The sequence below is a fragment of the Bombus terrestris genome, chromosome 15 (assembly GCF_910591885.1).
Source record: "Bombus terrestris chromosome 15, iyBomTerr1.2, whole genome shotgun sequence".
NCBI lineage: Eukaryota > Metazoa > Arthropoda > Insecta > Hymenoptera > Apidae > Bombus > Bombus terrestris.
The window spans coordinates 4,817,378-4,835,843 of record NC_063283.1 but is presented as its reverse complement, the minus strand read 5'-3'; the positions used below and the strand labels follow the sequence as shown (position 1 = coordinate 4,835,843).

At 31.9% G+C, this 18,466-nt stretch overlaps 1 protein-coding gene and 1 long non-coding RNA gene across 11 annotated transcripts; one reads left to right on the top strand and one right to left on the bottom strand.

Moving 5' to 3' along the window:
• Positions 1-1,709: 1,709 nt before the first annotated feature.
• LOC100652059 (protein split ends) lies at positions 1,710-18,380 on the bottom strand. Of its 10 annotated transcripts, none has more exons than XM_048412444.1 (22): positions 18,153-18,380; positions 17,512-17,806; positions 15,275-15,842; positions 14,985-15,124; positions 13,433-13,694; positions 13,078-13,348; positions 11,844-12,994; positions 11,599-11,771; positions 11,138-11,516; positions 9,217-11,042; positions 8,914-9,142; positions 8,636-8,833; positions 8,144-8,218; positions 5,260-7,463; positions 4,736-5,180; positions 4,537-4,668; positions 4,048-4,449; positions 3,805-3,961; positions 3,647-3,732; positions 3,502-3,569; positions 3,247-3,419; positions 1,710-3,146 (listed from the first exon to the last, which is right to left on the bottom strand). In XM_048412444.1, exons 3-22 carry the CDS (start codon positions 15,506-15,508, stop codon positions 2,470-2,472), a joined length of 9,282 nt encoding a protein of 3,093 aa, XP_048268401.1. In that variant the 5' UTR covers positions 15,509-15,842; positions 17,512-17,806; positions 18,153-18,380; the 3' UTR covers positions 1,710-2,469. The 10 variants fall into 10 exon arrangements, with proteins under 10 accessions (XP_048268401.1, XP_048268402.1, XP_048268399.1 ...); XM_048412445.1 differs by having other exon boundaries at positions 3,805-3,910; XM_048412442.1 differs by having other exon boundaries at positions 3,805-3,964; positions 4,537-4,665.
• LOC125386386 lies at positions 13,228-14,879 on the top strand. The gene is made up of 2 exons (XR_007226482.1): positions 13,228-13,360; positions 13,447-14,879. It is a non-coding gene; the product is annotated as an uncharacterized LOC125386386 (long non-coding RNA).
• Positions 18,381-18,466: the final 86 nt, after the last annotated feature.

Genomic DNA, 18,466 nt, shown 5'->3' with positions numbered 1-18,466 from the left:
TATCATACGATATATTCATATGTTTAGAACAGTATGCTTATACAGTACATACTATATATATATATATATATATAAATCAACAAATTATCTATATATGCTTGAAAATTAATTATATGAATCTGTTAAATAAATTAAATAACTTTAATAAATTAGTTCATTAAATTCTGATCCATCAATATTTAAGACTTTATGAGTGAATCTTTTAAAGGTAGCAAAATATGATTTACTTGTTTTTTTGTCATATTTTCTGAAAAATATATTGTAATACCTATGTCTGAATGTACTAAGTTGTTCAATTCCATCAAGTTAGATGCCATATTAGTAGAAGAGAATTATGATGAATTCATATTGTGATTTTTTCTTGTATGTAACAATGCGGTTTGGTATTCTTTGGTAAAACAACAATAATGTTTTACAAAAATTTACTCCAATTATATCATCATCATTATCATTATAATACTATGTATATTTAAAATCACATTGTGTAAAATATATTTGGAAGGAAGTAGTCCGTTGCAATGCTGCTAATGAAATAATATTCATTTCTATTGTCTTATTTCATGCATTTCATCACATTCAATGAATAAGTTTAAGAAATTAAAAATCAATTTTTACCAAACTATATCACTGTAAATTATTACATTTAAATATAGTTTATTTTAGAAACTTCATATACTCAGCTTTTATTAACAAACATAGAAGCTGCATCTTTATCAAAAGCCAATCCACCTAACAGTAAATGAATAATATGTACATTAAGTATTACATGTTATGCATTTTCTTTGAGTATTATCTAATAAATTTATTTAAAAGTAACTATATAAGAATAATTGCAATGCATTTCCATAAGAAATACATACAATTACCTATATTATAATGTTTCGTTCAACAGCCACATGAATTTATTACCAGGTGGATTAACTGGATTTAAAGGTATAATTATATTTTCTCCCAAATAAAGTGGAAAACGAAATAACGGAATTATGGTATGCAAAACTTAGAAATAAAACATATGTGTATATGAAACAATTGAGTGTAGTTTAATATAATATCATGATCAAGTATGAATAACTTGGAAATTACAAGAAAAAACTTCATATTTAAAATTTTAAAATAGTTTTCGAAATTCTAATACTGATAATAATAAATTCATGCTTAAAGCAGTAGTAAATCGCAACATTAAAAACGACGCGAACTGCAATTATTTGAACGAAATAAAGATAACATTATAATCACCAATAAACAGCAGTAATATTTGTAGTTATACAAATAAGCTATTCTTAACTATATTGCAAAATGCAATATGTGATAGCACAGATGAAAATTTAAAATATATTTTTTGGGATGTAACACAAGCACTAGATTATTTTATTTTTGATATTGTTAAAACATGTATGAATTTCATACATATGTCATGTTCCTATTGAGCTTCTTTTTTTCTTAATTAGATTCTCAATATCTATGATGATTACCATTATTTTCATCACCATTTTATCAGAAATTGAAGTGCTAAATAACAAAAATTCCTAAAATATTCAAAGGAATGGATTGTGCAAATGTATTTTAGAACGTATTGTAAATGAAATGCCAATTCAAATGAAATAAACTTCGATAAATTAAATATGCAATAATAAAAATATTCACAATCAAGTCTAAAAAAGATAATAGTTGATATAATATTAGATAAGATACATGAAACTGCTAACTAGTAACACATGACTTTTTTTTTAATTGAAATAGGTAAAATCGCTAGAAATACATTAAAGCATAACAGTGACTATATTAATCATATTTCTTCTCTGTCTGACTCCTGCAATCACATCCATGCACACGTAAACATACATTCTCTCTCCGAAGCATTCAGTATACATTAACAGTTATACATATATATCGAGCAGAATGGCTGTATGCCATCATTTGTAAGACTAGCTGAGGCCTGTACTAATGTGGACTGTGCTATCAATAAATTGAGAGCAGAAAAAGTCTTTCAATAAGCATTTTTACTAAAGAAGGATATTTACTACAATAAGATATAAGCACAGTACATGTAAAGGCCTCTATCCTCAATTTCAATATTTTATTTCTTTTTCTTTCCTATGTTTTTTTTTGTCCAGAAGCTTAATTCGTTCATTCAAAATATTCTCCGTGTACGAATTGAGAGTTTTAATTTTGCTGCGAGGCACATATCAAATAATTAATATGCTGATGCACAGATAACGAGAATATTTTAGCGATACGCACGGATGTTACAATATCAAATACATCCTAAATACTTTCATTCGCATCTCCTCGCATACATATCCACGAAGACGAGGGTAGCAATAGGTATTAGCAAAACTATAATAGAATAACAATTGTAATAATGCATGATTCTCATACTAGTGGATAAGGGCAACACGTTTAAATAAAGAATGTATTACGAAAATGAGTAAATCGAAAAATATAGATCATAACTTGCTGAAGATTACGTTATTGATCGGTATGGGAAGGTGGAGCTGTTGAATTGTCAACATTTGCAGCGTGCAAAGGTTCTGCCGGCGGTGTACCGTCATGAGAATTTCCTATATGTGGGGTAGCTGGTGTAGCTGGCTGCGACTGAGACGTTCCACCAGAAGGAGCGTATATTAGCCGATAGCCAGCTGGTAAAAAGAAACCGCCATGTGGTGTGCAACTAAATGTTTGAAAATTTGATAATGTTTGATTATCGTGATACTGGATGTAACCTCCACTTCCCGTTGAACTTGATATCGGTATAGGTGTAACTAATGATCCAGTAGAGGATACTGCATAATTTGTTCCATCTGGTAATATAGGCGTGAACTGATATTGCGTTGAATTTATAATTGTCGGATTATGTGCTGGCTCTAGAGATTCAGTTAGTTCACTTGTATAACTAGTAGGTTGTTGAGTAGACACGTTTTGCATAGTTTCAGAAGGCACTACTGGAATTGGAATAACATAAGCGTGTGGTATTCCAGTTGCCGCCTGTTGTGGTTGTAGTTGCAAAGGAGTTTGCTTCAATTTCTGCATAGCTAATCGTAATGTTTCATCGGTATCTGGATAATTACTTGGAGCTTTTTGTAAAGGAGTTTGGGGCGTTGTGTTAAACATTAAATAGTCTTCTGTACCTGGAAGTCTAGTTTGTCCTGTTAGGAAAAGAATTATGTCATTACAAGGGAAGATGAAATATAATAATTGAAATGGGATGTATAAAATAGTTTTTTAAAGTTACTATTAATTACTAACCTGGCACACTAGTCGTAACAGTATGATAAAGCACTGGATGATGTTGATGGTGATGTTGATGAAGTGCACTTGCTTGCTGTTGCTGTTGAATTAATAGTTGCAATTGATGCTGTTGAAATCGTTCCAATTCTTCTCTGTGTCTTCTTTGCAGGGATTCCAATTCCATAGTTTGCCTATATATAGAGAGAAATAAAAGAAGTTAATTTTTAATTATTATAAAATTGTAAGATGAAATTTTTATAGATGTAAACCTACTTTTTTATAAGCAATTGATATTCTTCACTTGGTGTTAATGTCCAAAATCTCTCATCTTTTTCTGCTTGCTATAAATAATATTAATAGTTGGATTAATGGCACATAAATTAATTAAACATATATTTGATAAAAGCTATGTATTTACTTCTACGACAGGAGCATTAATAGGCTGAGTAATTTGCGTAGGTGGAAGAGAACCTTCACGGCTGTGAGTTATTTGTACTGGCGTACCTGTAATTCATGAATATTTAATTTTTGAACATTTCTAAATGTATCTATTTCATTGATCTTTAGAATACTTACCCTGTGTGTCATCTATATGATAAACCTTCGAATCTTCTGTTTGATTTTTTGACATATCGGTATGTTGTTGAATCGGTGTAGCAGCATTACTAGGAGGACCTGCGACCTTGGAAACCACGAATCTTGATATTTTTCTAACAGGTTGTGTTGTACTAACCTTCTATTAAAATTAGTTAGTTATTTTTTGAGAACGCTCGTTGAAAATACCAAAATTTACTATACTTAAATATACTCTATATGTACCTCAGAAACATTTTCTTGAGATTCTACTTGCACTGGAGTGTTCGTATCAGAGCGTGATGTAAAGACACTGGGAGTAACAGTAGCAACAGGTACAGCAGTTACAGGTGGAACAGTAGTCAATAAACTTTGAGTAGACTGTAACGATGGTTGCAGCTGAATAGAACCAACGGACGACGGCGGAACAGAACTGATGGATACAGGCGGTGTTAAAGGTTGTGGAGAAGCTGTTGCTGGAATTGATCCTCTGTGAATTTTTGCTAATTCTTGTTCTAATTCTTGGAGACGAGATCCCGGTCTTTGGATTCGAACTTTTATACTCTCTTTACTCGGACTCATAGTTTCAGACCCTACAGGAGCCCCTCCAGGTGTTGGAGTTGGACTATCGAGAGAGCAATCTACATGCTGAACATAAGAAAATTTTATATTTTCATTTTATTAATTTGAATCTTTCAAGACGAATGTATATAACGTTCTTAACATAAAACCTACAGTTTGAGAAAGCGTAAGTTGTTGAATTGAGCTTTCTTGAGTTAAAACAGAACTTTCCACACTTGTTGGAACATTTGAATCAGCCAAGTTTGTAGTCGATTGTATTGTAGTCTGAGGTGATAGAGGACCCTGCTATTTATCATATTATTAATACAAAATACAAAAAAATTTAATTCTTTATATTTTTTAAATTACTTACTATGCCATGTGTAGTGGAAATTGGCATGCCAATATTAACAAGTTTCTGTTGCAAAGAATGCATGTAGGCATCATATCCACCTACTATCTGGTGATTATGAGGAGTAGCTGGATAACTTATAGGAGGTGTGCCTACATTAAGCGCTTCGGACGGCTGACTTGTTAATTGAACAAGCTTTTGATGGAGATCTGCTATTGTTTGTGGACCTGTTCCACCTGGAACACTAGTTCCAGTAGTCGTATCTGAGACTTTATCTAGTGAATTCTGTTGACTAAGTTTTCGATGTTGTTGCTGTTGTTGGTGTTGCTGTTGCTGCTGTTGTTGCAATGCTTGATTTTGTGTAAATAATACCGAATCTACAGATTCAACGATCGTATGTTCAGGAGTTATATCATGGCTAGAGTTTTCGTTCTCCGATAATAAAGGATATTCAGAACTTGTACGCCTAATATATAGACAAAATAAATTAATGCATAAACATACCTGTATTAAACATTCGGCAATATTATATATACTATACATACCCAGTTGAATTAGCTTCTTGAACTTCTGTTTCGGATACTTTTCCTAAGAGTTGTTGATCAGGGAGCTTTAAATGAAACTGAGATTGGTCGGAAGGAATGCAACTTTCTACATTTTGAGTTTCTTGTATAACGTGTTGCGGGATAGTTTGTTGCGATTGTGGTTGAATCTGTTGAATATGTCTGATTGATGCAGATTGCTGTATAATATTTTGATTCATAGAAGCAGTCCATTTGCTCTGTTGAAAATTTTGTTGCGCCATTTGTAACTGAGAGTCGATCTGATGTGTTGCATTCAGTTGCATTGTTTGCTGCAGAGGTATTTGAGCTTGATGAGGTTGTTGACTAAATTGAAACGTTTGTGGAATTCCTTGCTGTGTTGTGTTCACTTGATAATTATGCTGTAATTGCGGTTGTATTTGTATTTGACTTGCTTCTGGTTGAATAGGTTGAAAATACTGTTCAGACTGGAGAGTAGATTTATATTCGAGTATTGTAGTTCCTGGGATATTTACAGTTTGGCTTGGTTCGTGGGTAGTTAAACAATGAGGAGTTACAGATTTCGATTTCGGGTTCGAAAGTATATTTGCTAAATTTTGTGCTAAATCTGGAAGCGTTGATGAAACTTCTTTAGTTTTAAGTGTAACTTTAGGAGCAACTTCTACAGTGACAGCTTGATGGGCAGGAACTGAAACAGGTACAGATACATTTGTTGGGACATTCACTGTAGCTTGAGGTGCTGTTTGAAGTTGTTGGATTGGTTCCAAAACAGTCTGTGGTAAAGGAGTGATATTTGGACCATCTGGTTGAGAAATAAATTGTACATGTTGTGTTTGGGGCATCGATAAATTGGGCATGATCATTGTTTGCTTCTTATCGTCCGTCATATTAGCAACTTCCGAAATTTGAGAATCCGTAGACATGTTCGATGTTGTAGAAATATTAGAAATCCTGCGGTTTCTTTCGTCTATAATTGTGGCTGGTTGTAATTGTGGAATATGTCTAGGAAGTATCACATATTGTTGATGTTGTTGCGGTATTTGTTGATGTTGAAATTGTTGCAATGGTCGCTGAGCTTGCATTTGTCCCTGATGCTGATGTTCAGGTTGAATGTGCATTTGCGTTAAATTTTGTTGTATAGGAATTTGTTGTTGCTGTAATAGAATATTGCATGGCATAGATTGATTTTGATATTGTCCTGATATATTGATTCCGCTCGATGCAACTTGAGTTTGTGGATCCTTTTGTGGCATGGCTACGTTTTGAGATATAACTTGTATCTGTTGAGGCGATTGATGCGTTATTGCTGATCCTGGAACCATTACATTTTGTTGACTAGATTGCACAGCACTAACATTCTGTTGCATTTGTGATATGGGTAGGATTGCTTGCCCTTGTACAGTACTTTGAAGAGCAATTGATTGTTGTACCGGTTGTTGAATTGTTTGAACAGTGTCTACTTGTTCTGCGATACATTGAGGATTTTGCGCAACGACTTCGATATTAGATTTTTCAGGAATCACAGCTTGTGCTTCTAAAACATTCACTTCTAGATCATCGTGTTTTACTTGTCCCTCATCAATCGTATTTGATTGCGATAATGAACTAGGCTGAGCTGTTAATACGTTAGATTTATCTGTATTTTCTACAGAAGTAGATCCTTCTTCTTCATTTGTAACAATCTTCTGTTCAACTACAGGGCTAACTAAAAAACGAGAAATTTTTCGTGCTGGAGGTGGCGCAGTTAATGTAGCTACTTCTGCAGTTATGGGATCAAAGTGTGTCTCTTTATTCATTTCTTTCTCTTGTTCCATTGTATCTTGAACGACGGATTCTTTAGATTTTTCATTTATTTGATTTACAGTCGAATCGGTTATTTGACTTTGGATATACGTTGATTTAGCTGTTTCATCTTTAAGTATACTTTGCGCGTCTAACACTGTGTCTGCTGTTGCAGAAACTATGGTTTCCTGAGTTGGATCAGTGGGATCGCTTGGTAAATTAGTCGGTGTTAATGTATCCGTATTTTGTGTAGAGGTTGATGATCTTCTAGATGCTTCAGCTGATGTGTTTTCAGGACCCATTTGGCTATCAGGAGTTTGCACATTTTGTTGCTTATCCATGGAGGTGGAGCCCGTAATATGAGAAAGAATTTGGTCAATCGGTAATAATTTCGTAGGTGTAGAAGTATTGGAAGTTTCGTCTCTCTGGAATCATACAAAAAATAATTATCTAGCTATCAAAGTTTACCTTTTACCAATAAAATAATTACAATGCACGTAAACAAAACCAAATAGCGGCATAAATGAAATAATTATTGCAAAATACAGTTATATAAGTCAGTTACATTACTAAGTATATTTAAAATAAATTTAAAAAGGGAAACACAAATAGGTATTTTTAATAATGAATGCATATCTTACAATGCTATTATGTTACAAAAAAATCTATTTAAATAAGTACGATTTCATTCATTTCTAAAGAATGTTGTATGAATGTTGTTTATTATTTCATATATATATAGGATTCTCTTATATATAAATGTATTGTAATATACTGCTAATGGAAATTATAATCTTCATAAGAGTGAATTTTCCTGAAAAATTTTCAAGTAAAAAATTAAATGTAATATATAATTAAGAATAAATATATAAAAATTAAAGTATAAAGTACGCCCTGGCCATAGTCTAACCGTTATGTTATACGAATTACCTATGGGAGGAATTTAATATGCAGGAAATGTCGTCATATAATATTGCTGTACTTCAAAAGATACACAAATGTCCGAACACAATGTATCATGAATCAAAAAGGATGCACAAACGTCCACGATTATACGATGAAATATAGGAAACAGGATAAGGTATAGAGGGGACGATGAACTCACCGAACGGTGTCTACGATGGATTTTGTACGACGATCGGTGGCTGCTTTGACGAGTTAGCGAGCCATGTCTCACCTGCTGCGTCCAAAACGATACACACCAATTATACCTTGGAGGTACACCCTTGTGTTTTTTTTATGGGATCACGAGATATACATCTCGAGCATAACCACAACGTTATTTTAATATGAAATATATAAGAAACATGGTTCTATTATTTCAAGAAAAGAACTTACAACAAGCAAAATAGTCCTATGATATGCATTATGGACTTTTGTGTATCAGGTTCTTAAGTAATAATACTAATGACAATGATCTTTGTTGAAAACTTCTATTTCAGAATTTATTTCTATTTGTTTCTCTGATAAAAAAAACAGAAAAAAAGAAAAAAAAGAAAACGAATTTCCTTTATAGATAAATTGTATAAATTTCATTATATTCGTAGTATATTAACATCTATAAAACAAATTGAAAAAATGGAAAGAAAACCATTACCTTAGCTGTATCAAGACTGTGGTCACGATCTCTAGGTCGGCGACTCGTAACTGGACTACCACCGGCAGATTGATCTGGTGGACCATGTGCTACTAAAGGTAAAGCCCGTGTAGGATCCAAACGTAACTGTTTGACGATGTCTTCTATCAATTCAACGAACGTTTCACATTGAGATTGTGGCAATAAATTTTCAGCAACCTGAAGAAAATAAGAATAGAATAATAATAAAAATTTTGAAGATAAAAATATTAACATATAAAATTCTATTATTTACTTACCAGGTTATTAGCAATGTCAGTAGGTACCATATCATCTCTATCAAATTTAAATGTCACAGTTTTTTGTTTGCTGGTATCTAACTGACATTCAACAATCATTGATTGTCCCTCATTACTACTTACAGACAAAACTGTTAATTTGATACCAGGCTTCTTACGTTTCGTACCGGATCTTTTTACTCTAGATCTTTCGGATGAAGTGACATTCTCTGCACTTTCTTGATTTATTCTATATAAACAAAATATTGGTCAGCTTCTTAAACAATATTTATTTAAAGAATCGTTGAAATTTTATATATTTACCCTTCATTTGGCATTGCTGCTTGAGATGTGCTTATGTTAGACACGTTAGAGACATTTCCTTGATCCTGAATAGTAGGTGGTACGTCCGTTGGCAAAGATTGCACAGAATCCATTGTATCTTGTTTAGATAAAGATGATCTTTCTGTGTTAGAACATAGCTGTTCTGTGTTTGAAATGAAATGCTGTTGTTGCTGAGACACTGTTGTTGATGCCACAGAAATCCCAGATGATATAGGTACAGAAGTAGGGATACTAGAACTTTGCGAATATTTCATTTGAACTAAGACATTTTGTTGAGGCTGAGATTGATGTCCACTGTTCGAAATAAGAGTAGGTGCACTTTGCATATTTGGAATTGTTGATGTTATTGTATTTTGTATATGAGTCGCTGATGACGTACTCTGAAGATTTAGACCAGTTGGTACAGATGCTTGCACTTGTCCTGGCTGTGGTTGCATGTAAGGCTGTGAAGTTGGAGGTGCTGTATTTTGAGGGATACTTGGATGAGAATAAATTTGGGCTGTAGGCTGATTGGATGATAAAATCTCGACATGGCCAGAGGAACTTGAGCTGGCATATGAATGATACACTTGCTGAGATATATTTTGCTGATATAGGGGTTGCGTACTGTATCCTGAAGTTCCTGCCGTATTCTGCTGATAGTACTGCTGATTTTGAACATGCTGTATTTGTGGTTGAGAATATTGCACTTGTGGAGGTTGCGATATTTGCTGATGCATATGTTGGGGTTGTGATAAAATTTGTATCTGTGGTTGTTGCATTTGATGACCCATCTGTTGCGGCACATTCATTTGATTCAGTTGTATGTACTGTTGTTGCTGATGCAAATGTTGCTGTTGTTGTATTTGTTGAGATACTTGAGGAAATTGTGGTTGAGTCTGTACAGTCTGAGGGGTAGAGCATTGTGAAGAAGTAGCAGTTAAATTTTGTGAAACATGCTGAGGAAATTGTTGTTGCTGTTGTTGCTGCTGTTGATATTGTTGTTGTAACTGTTGCTGATATTGTTGTTGTTGGTACTGCACTTGCTGTTGTGAAACCTGAGTCACTTGTTGCATTTGTTGTGCTTGCTGTGGCTGAACAACAGACGTTTGTTGCTGCATTAATGGTTGCTGTTGAACCAATTGAACTTGTTGTGGTTGTAAATTGTGTTGCTGAGGTTGTTGTGCAGCAGTTTGCATTTGTTGTTGTTGTTGCAACGGTATTTGATTCTGTTGTAACTGCATTTGTACTTGACCTTGCATTTGGATGCTCATATTTGATTGCATCTGTTGTTGTTGCTGTTGCAATTGCATTTGTTGAAGTAATAATTGTTGTTGTAACAAATTTTCATTGGTTGTATTAGCACTATCTGCTTCTCGATCTAAACGTTCCTTTTCTTCTTTGGCTTTACGTTCTTCTCTCTCTCGTAACAAAGTGCTGATTTGCGATTTTAACATTTTTGCTACAGCCTTGACATCTTCCTCAAGTATAAGGCTAGATTTAGCCATTTCTGAGGCTACTTCTTCTGCATTATCAGTTTGAATGTCAAAATCAAACTGTATTGCCTCGTTCTCTTTATGTTTGTTAGTACGTTTCTTGGGATCCAATACTCGAAGTCGGAATTCAACACGTGATAATTCCGCATCTGCTACGGCTGAATCTCTTGAAACCATTTCTAATTTTAAGCCAACATCGTCCGCAAAAAATTCGTGATTTAAAAGATCTTTAACTAAAGGCCGTTCTTCTTTCTTTAATCGAATGCACATTTCTATAATCTCACGTACTTCTGGATTTTCCACTTTATCGTAACTTTGCGGTTTTACACCCTGCGTATAATACAAATATTATTTAATATGTTGTTTGATACGTTGAATAAAAATGAATACTATATAAACAATAAAAAGTTCATTAAATAATTTACCGATACTACGCGTTTATATATTTGTGCCGGTCCAGTACATTCTGAATATGGATATTCACTAGTAGCCATTTCAAGCATACACATTCCAAACGCATAAACGTCAACGGATTCATCGTAATGTTCTTCATACATTTCTGGTGCCATAAATTCAGGTGTTCCGATAACGCTTTTTGCAAAACTCCTGTTTTTAAGAGTAGCAAGTCCCAAATCGCCAATTTTTACACTTCCTGTGGTACCAGTAATAAAGATATTGTCACATTTTAAATCACGATGAATAATCGGTGGTGACCTCGAATGCAAGAAACTAAGGCCTTTCAAAATTTGTCGACACCAAGATTTTACGACTTTTGGATTAATTTTTTTAAATCGTCTTAGATACCTATATGGAATTGCATAATAATTTAGAATTATAATTATAATATTAGGAATTTTTAAAATTTTTCATGAGTTTAAAAACGTACGTTTTCAAGGTTCCTGAAGTCATAAGTTCAGTGACTAGCACAATATATTTTCTACGTGTAAGTGTAACTTCCCAATAGTCATAAAACCTGACAATATTTGGGTGTTGTAAACCTTTCAACATTTCTGCTTCCTCTCGAAATCTTAATCTTTCCGTCTTATTTAATTTTTTTTCCTAAAAGAAAAGTTATAATTATATACAAATCTGTTTAAAAGTAATACAAACATTCAATCACATTTTTCTGACCTGCAATTCACACCAAGCAACGGCTACACCAGTTTGAGTATCCAGACCTCTATATACAGTCTTAAAGCTGCCTCTACCAATTTCTTCTTCAAATTTTAAAAATCTACCATCTGGTGATATACCTATAGCCTTTTCTTCATCATCATCATCTTCAACAGTTTGCACTTTAACTTTCATCAATAAATTTCGTACTTCCTCCATAGCCATTGTTTTCTGTGTTAATTTTTCATCTGCTTTAAAATTTTCATCAAGTAAAGGACCAATAAATCCTTCCACTGTTTCTTCTTGCACGACTTCCTTTTCTTTTTCTTCTTTTACCATCTTGGTTTCGTCTTGGGTGTTCGTATCCTTGACATTCTTCAACTCAGTATCTAATGGTGGTACTTTACCTAATTTACTCAGAGATTCATGAAGCGCTTGAGTAGCAACAATATCACTGATACTGGTGCCATTATCATCTTCATCATATATCGTCACTTCTTCTTCTACTTCTCTTTGCGCATCTATATCCTTAATCTCAGTTTCCACAATTTCTTCTGACACTTTTGATGTTACAAATCTTGAGCTTTTCACCATTTCTTCACTTTGTTGCGTGTCATCTTTATCATCTATCACATTTTTCTCAGAATTTTTAGCTAAGTCTTCATTCTCTGCAATATTAGTAGATTTCGGCTCTTCGTTAGACGTTTTCCGTTTGGTTTTTTCGTTATTTTTATTAGTTGCTGAACTCATAGATGTTTCTGTGGACGAACTTGTATTTATGTTTTTTTCCATATTTATTCCTTTTAAATTTTTGCTATTGTGTTGCTCAATCATCTTTTCTGCAACATATTTGTTTCTAGATTTTATATTGCTGGATTTCGTACTTGTGGAAGAAGTAGAAATTACTTTTTGCTTATTCTGCGCACTTATTTCTTCGTCGATACTATTTGCCGATATTTTTCTTATAATATTCGAAGTTTTAGAACATTCGAAACATTCTAATGTAGATGTCTTTTCTTCGTTGGAATCTAGTGATCCTTTTTTGTCTGATGGCTTCCGTGAGGAATCAGCACCTTCTTTACCAATATTGTATTCCACACTCGTTTCATCTTCGTCCGATTTTTTTGATTTCAATCGACTAAGTGGTGTTGAAGGTGTGGAACTGGATCCTGTACATAAAAGCGAACTTCGTAGTAAAATCTGTAAAACGTTCTGTATACAAAAATTGTTGCTGAATACAAGTATAAAATACCTGGCACATTGAACACATTTTCTGTTGCTGTAATAGCTTCCTCTGCATCGCTAAAACTGCGATCATTTTCATGATCTAAAGATGGTGAATTGAGATTCCGAGATGATGATTTTTCACAAATTCGTAACGCAGATAAAACTTTCTTTTTAGAAGAAGGTGAACTACTGGCGACTCCGTTGCTTGTTATCGATAATGAATCCGTATGATCAGCCCTTTGTGTCCGCACTTGTTTTTTGCAAATTGGTGTAGAGGAACGGCTTAGATTTGATGTCTAAGAAAATAGGTAAAAACATACAATTTATACTTATATGAAAATATTACTTACATATAAAATATCTTTTGTTTTCTAACATACTTTTCTATCTCCAGAACTATGAGCACTAGTGCCAGCTTGTGAGACAATAGATAATTTTCTTTGGCGTTTGTGATTATGTGTGTGATTATGGATTCTTTGAGTGGTTACGACTGAGCAAGGACCTACTCCTTCTTGAGAGGCTAAGTGGCCCACTGCCAGGCTAATCCCACTCTGATTACCGCCACCTCCACTGGCCACCAGCTTTGGACATAAACTTGACAGGCCACTTCCCCCTGAAGATTGTTGTCTATTTGTCTCATACCTAAAACATCATTAAATATACAACATAATTATTACACCATATTTCCTTTTCTTTTTGTTAAATTCTTCTTTTAAATATTATTTTCTTTGTTAAAAAAAGACAAAGTTTAAATTTTACGTTTAAAGTATGTAGAAAGCCTTTATTTTGTAATACAAAATATAAATACAAACTATAGCAGAAAGTATGATTACACCAAATTAAAGTCATATTTGTCATCATGAAATGTTTCATGTATTACATTGCGTTTTATGAATATGATAAAAATTGGAAAATGTTACACACACACATATATTTTGCAATCAAATACCTTTTATTATGTAACTATGAAGAATAGTAAATCTAAATTAAGAAATTAATGTTTAGCCTCATCTGTACTAAATGTACTCGTACATACACACCAACTATGAAATCGTTATATTATGTAATATTGAAATGCTATGAATAATGGTTTGAAGTACTACTTAATCTTAAAGGAGGCAAAAGTATGAAAAATGTTTGAAAAATAAATTTAAGATATACACAAATCTATAATAATGATAAAAATCCAAAACATAAAAAGCTAAATCAATAGTTGTTGATAAATTATTATTTTTTCTTGAACATTTAAATGATAATAAATAATAATTGAATAGTTCTATGTTGCAGTATGACAATAATGTAAATCATATAATTACTAACCTTTGAGTACTTATAAAATTTCATACTTGAAGTTCAGGGTCAGTAATTCTGAAAATATATTGGGATTTATACTTTTCCTGATGAAATTTTCTAATTTCATGTGGAAAAAATTTCTTGATTAGATTTTATAGTACTTCAGCATTCACTAATTTTCCAATTAATTTTAGCACATAAAATGTTTTAATTAATATATTTTTCTAAAGTAATGTTTCTTAAAGATTGTAATAATTTCAATATGTACATGTACAGTACAGATGAGATATACAAAAGATTCCTGTGCATGTATAGTTTTAATATTTAATATATTATTATAGTTTGTTATATTCAATAATTCAAAAATTCAAAGTTAGAGGTACACAAACACTCTGTTCCTTAGAGACATGTTTCAGATTATGTATTGTAATAGAATAATTATTTAGAAAACGGAATCTGTAAAATAATATATTAAAGAACAATCTTTATAAAGTGCATTCCAAATTAAACATATACATATATATTGAACATGTATAGTTAAATGAAAAGCAAAGAATGTATTACAGCAAAGAAATTAAATGACAGAAGATAAAAAATGACAATGTAAGAAGCATGATTTTGATACAGACATCATTATACCTGTCCTGCCTGCTGTGGCCAGATGAGAGGAATCCACGCACTGTATTGCCTATAGCTGCTCTCTTTTTAATTTCTTTCTTCCGTTCTCTGTACCCACCAGATCCAGTCTCCACTTGATCTTGACGACTATTTCTATCTGCCTGTAATCAATACACTAGTATTATAATCCTCAATGTAATAATAAGTGTGCACAGAGATATTAACAATGTTCAGTAATAAATTTGCGAAATTAACAACATGTATATAAAAAGATAAAATATAAATCTAAAACTAATTTATGAGAAGTTTACCTTAATACTTAAAAGCTTTATATTCAAATTAGTACTTGTATTTGTTGGAACTGGACTTAGATCACACCTTACTCTTCTGTGTGATTTCTCAACAATTGGTGGATCTTCCTCTAATTCCAATTGACTTCCAATTGTAAAAGAACGACTCTGTGTTAACAAAATATCTTCCGTATTATGTTCCCGACTAGTGCCAACCGAACTCACTGCCTTGTTTTCATTGCAGCATCTCGGCATTGCACATAACCAACGTATGAAAGAATTCACTTTATAAAAATCCTTGTCTTCTATTTTATATATATGTACATATATATTTATATATATATATATAAATTTTTATATATATATATATATTTTCTCTCTCAGTTTGATTTAGATAAAGATTTTTAGAAAAACAGTATCTTTAATTAACTTTATCTTTCAAATTATAAAATACTGGATGCATTTATGTAAGTGCACAGAGTATGTGGTTCTTATATTCATCACAGATCTTTTCCTCCTTTCTTTACCAAATATACTCTGTTACTTCAATTTCTTAATAAATATTTAATACCAAAGAAGTTAAATGATTCTGAAAACAGAAAAAATATTGATATTAATAATAGTAATTAATAATAATAAAATATTAATGACAAAAATTTCATAAATAAATGAAGAATTTATTTTGTTTATAATAATATCTTTATTATAATTTCTATTTTTTATAAAATGAGACAAATTTTTTGATTTTGAAGTTCTGATTGAATATTATATGAATATTTAATTTATCTTTTAACTTATCTTTCATTTTTAATTCAACATAAGTTTTCAAAATAGATTGATGATTTTAAAGTATATTTTGTTTTAATATTATATATATTAAAAAATAATTCATTATTTCAAGCAAGCTATACATTTACTTTGTTTATAAGTTATAAATATTGTTTATTATTAATGGTTTGAAGGTTGTGAGTAAAAAAATAATTTAAAATTAATATTTCTCATATATAACAAACATCTTTTTTACATCATTCTATTTAAATATTTTATATGACATACTTTAAATATTAATAAATATGTATGCTTAATTCATTGTGTTTATCATTACAATTTTATTGTAATTTTAAATAATATTAATAATTTACGGGTGTTTGCATTAAATGCAAATTAATAATTTTATTAAAATAATTTTATATTATATATGTACATCATACCATATGTTAAATGCACAAATAATTTACAAATTATTCGAGTAACGAATATGCAAAAAACTACAAGCGAAGTAAATTGTTTATTTAAAAAAGGAATGAAAAACAAAATTAGAACTACATAAAAGAACATTTTGTGATAGAAATAGAATTCTATCAATAAAGCTTGAATTAATCTATTTTACAGAGGGCAGAATTGCATGTATGTATTAGTCCTTCTGGTTTCACTATAATCCCTACTTTGCAAACAGTTTTATATACCAGACGGATTATATAAATTTAACAACATCAATAATCTAATGTTGATCATGTCGACTGCCAATAAATGTGAGGACAGCCGATCTCAGAATTAGTGCTTTAGATATACTAAATATATCGTCTAGACAATATTTCGTTATTTATTAATAAATCGAACACTTATGTATTTATTATTACTTATGGATTTCGTAAACTTGTTCAACGAAATAACTGCAAGAAGTATTAATAAGTTGAAATAAAGAGATTGAACGTGAACAGGTGGGGAATAAAATTTACTTCGTTAAATATCGCAGTATGTTGTCAAGCATCGTGGAACAGTCACTTGAAAAATGTTGACAGTATATAGCAAGTAGCAGGTCTTACGTATATACTGTGATATACGTATCTCACGGACACACCGTTACAATGCATGCCGAACACATGCGTATTAAGGGGTGAAGAGGAAGTACTACACACGTATACCGCAAATCAAATAAATGCACACATTCGTACGCGCGCATATAGTCAAGACCACCAAAGAGATAATGTGACATCTATCCCAAAAATATCGCGTCAGTGCATATTTTACACATTGTCTGGCGGCGAATAGCTTCGAGACCTATGAATAAATTCGAATCTTTTCATTCTCTATGAACGTCACCAATTTATCCATGATTTTTGTCTGATAAAATACATGGGGAAGACAAGCAAGTATACTTGTCATGCGGAGATGCGTGAACAACAATATCTACTTAAAATCAGCGATTTCGTACGGATATATAAGATATTTGTTCAGTTATATGGTTGTTTCATTACCTCTGATATCGACCTGATCATATTAGCTTCGCGACGCACTGACAAACAGCACTCGTAACTTCTTAGTCAGCCGGTACTCACATTTGTGATGCAGAAAATCGTCCGACTACACCCAAATAACCACCATTTTTTTTCACTGAGTAATGCGCACTCTCGCGGTGCTATGCGTCAACAATGATCAAGTTATAAATTTATGCCGCGTACACACCAATCACGTTTATGTTATCATATAACACCGAATGATCATTGAGAATTGTTTTTGTAGGTTTTATTTTCTTGATAACCATTCTCCTACCTACGATTCAGTGTTTTATTCAATAATTTATTCTACGTATGTAACACTAATCATTGAAAATTTGTTTTTATAGGTTTTATTCTTTTTAATAACGTTTACTTACGATTGAATGTTTTATTAATTAATTTTGTATATATTTATTTGTTCCTGTAAAACTTTTTAAGTAATTAAAACAAACTTATAATAGACTTATTTCGTATATTATAAACTTTTTGATCACTTTAAATGTTTGTATGATATACATATATTATATATAAATCCATTTACATACTTAAAATGTTTTACACAATAAAAGCGTCACATAAAAGAACTAAAATAACTAAAGAATTAAGTATAATTTACGTACAGGAAAATACGTATCTAATTAGTGTAGGAATTGCGTGATGCACACATGCAGTAAAGTACACTACGATTGTATATATGATATTTAAAACGAATCCTCCACAGATGGCAAAATTGTTTCAATTCAGACTTCTATGAAATTTGTATGACATAAAGACACGTTAAAATTGATAAAAACATTTTCGTCGAGCATCGAGCAACTTTTATTTTTTCACACGCATTAATCTCGATACGAGACTATGCATTAATATGCAACCCGAAACTTAATATTTATTTAGATGGGAATGTATTGAGAAGATTTTCTTGTGTCACTGCTAG

Excerpts from the sequence above, each read along its gene's own strand:
- LOC100652059 (XM_048412440.1), bottom strand. The coding sequence starts at position 15,508 with ATGCCGAGATGCTGCAATGAAAACAAGGCAGTGAGTTCGGTTGGCACT. Across the intron at positions 3,570-3,646 it reads TTAATGCTCCTGTCGTAGAA|CAAGCAGAAAAAGATGAGAG; the intron begins GTAAATACATAG and ends TATTATTTATAG. Across the intron at positions 3,147-3,246 it reads TGTTACGACTAGTGTGCCAG|GACAAACTAGACTTCCAGGT; the intron begins GTTAGTAATTAA and ends TTTTCCTAACAG.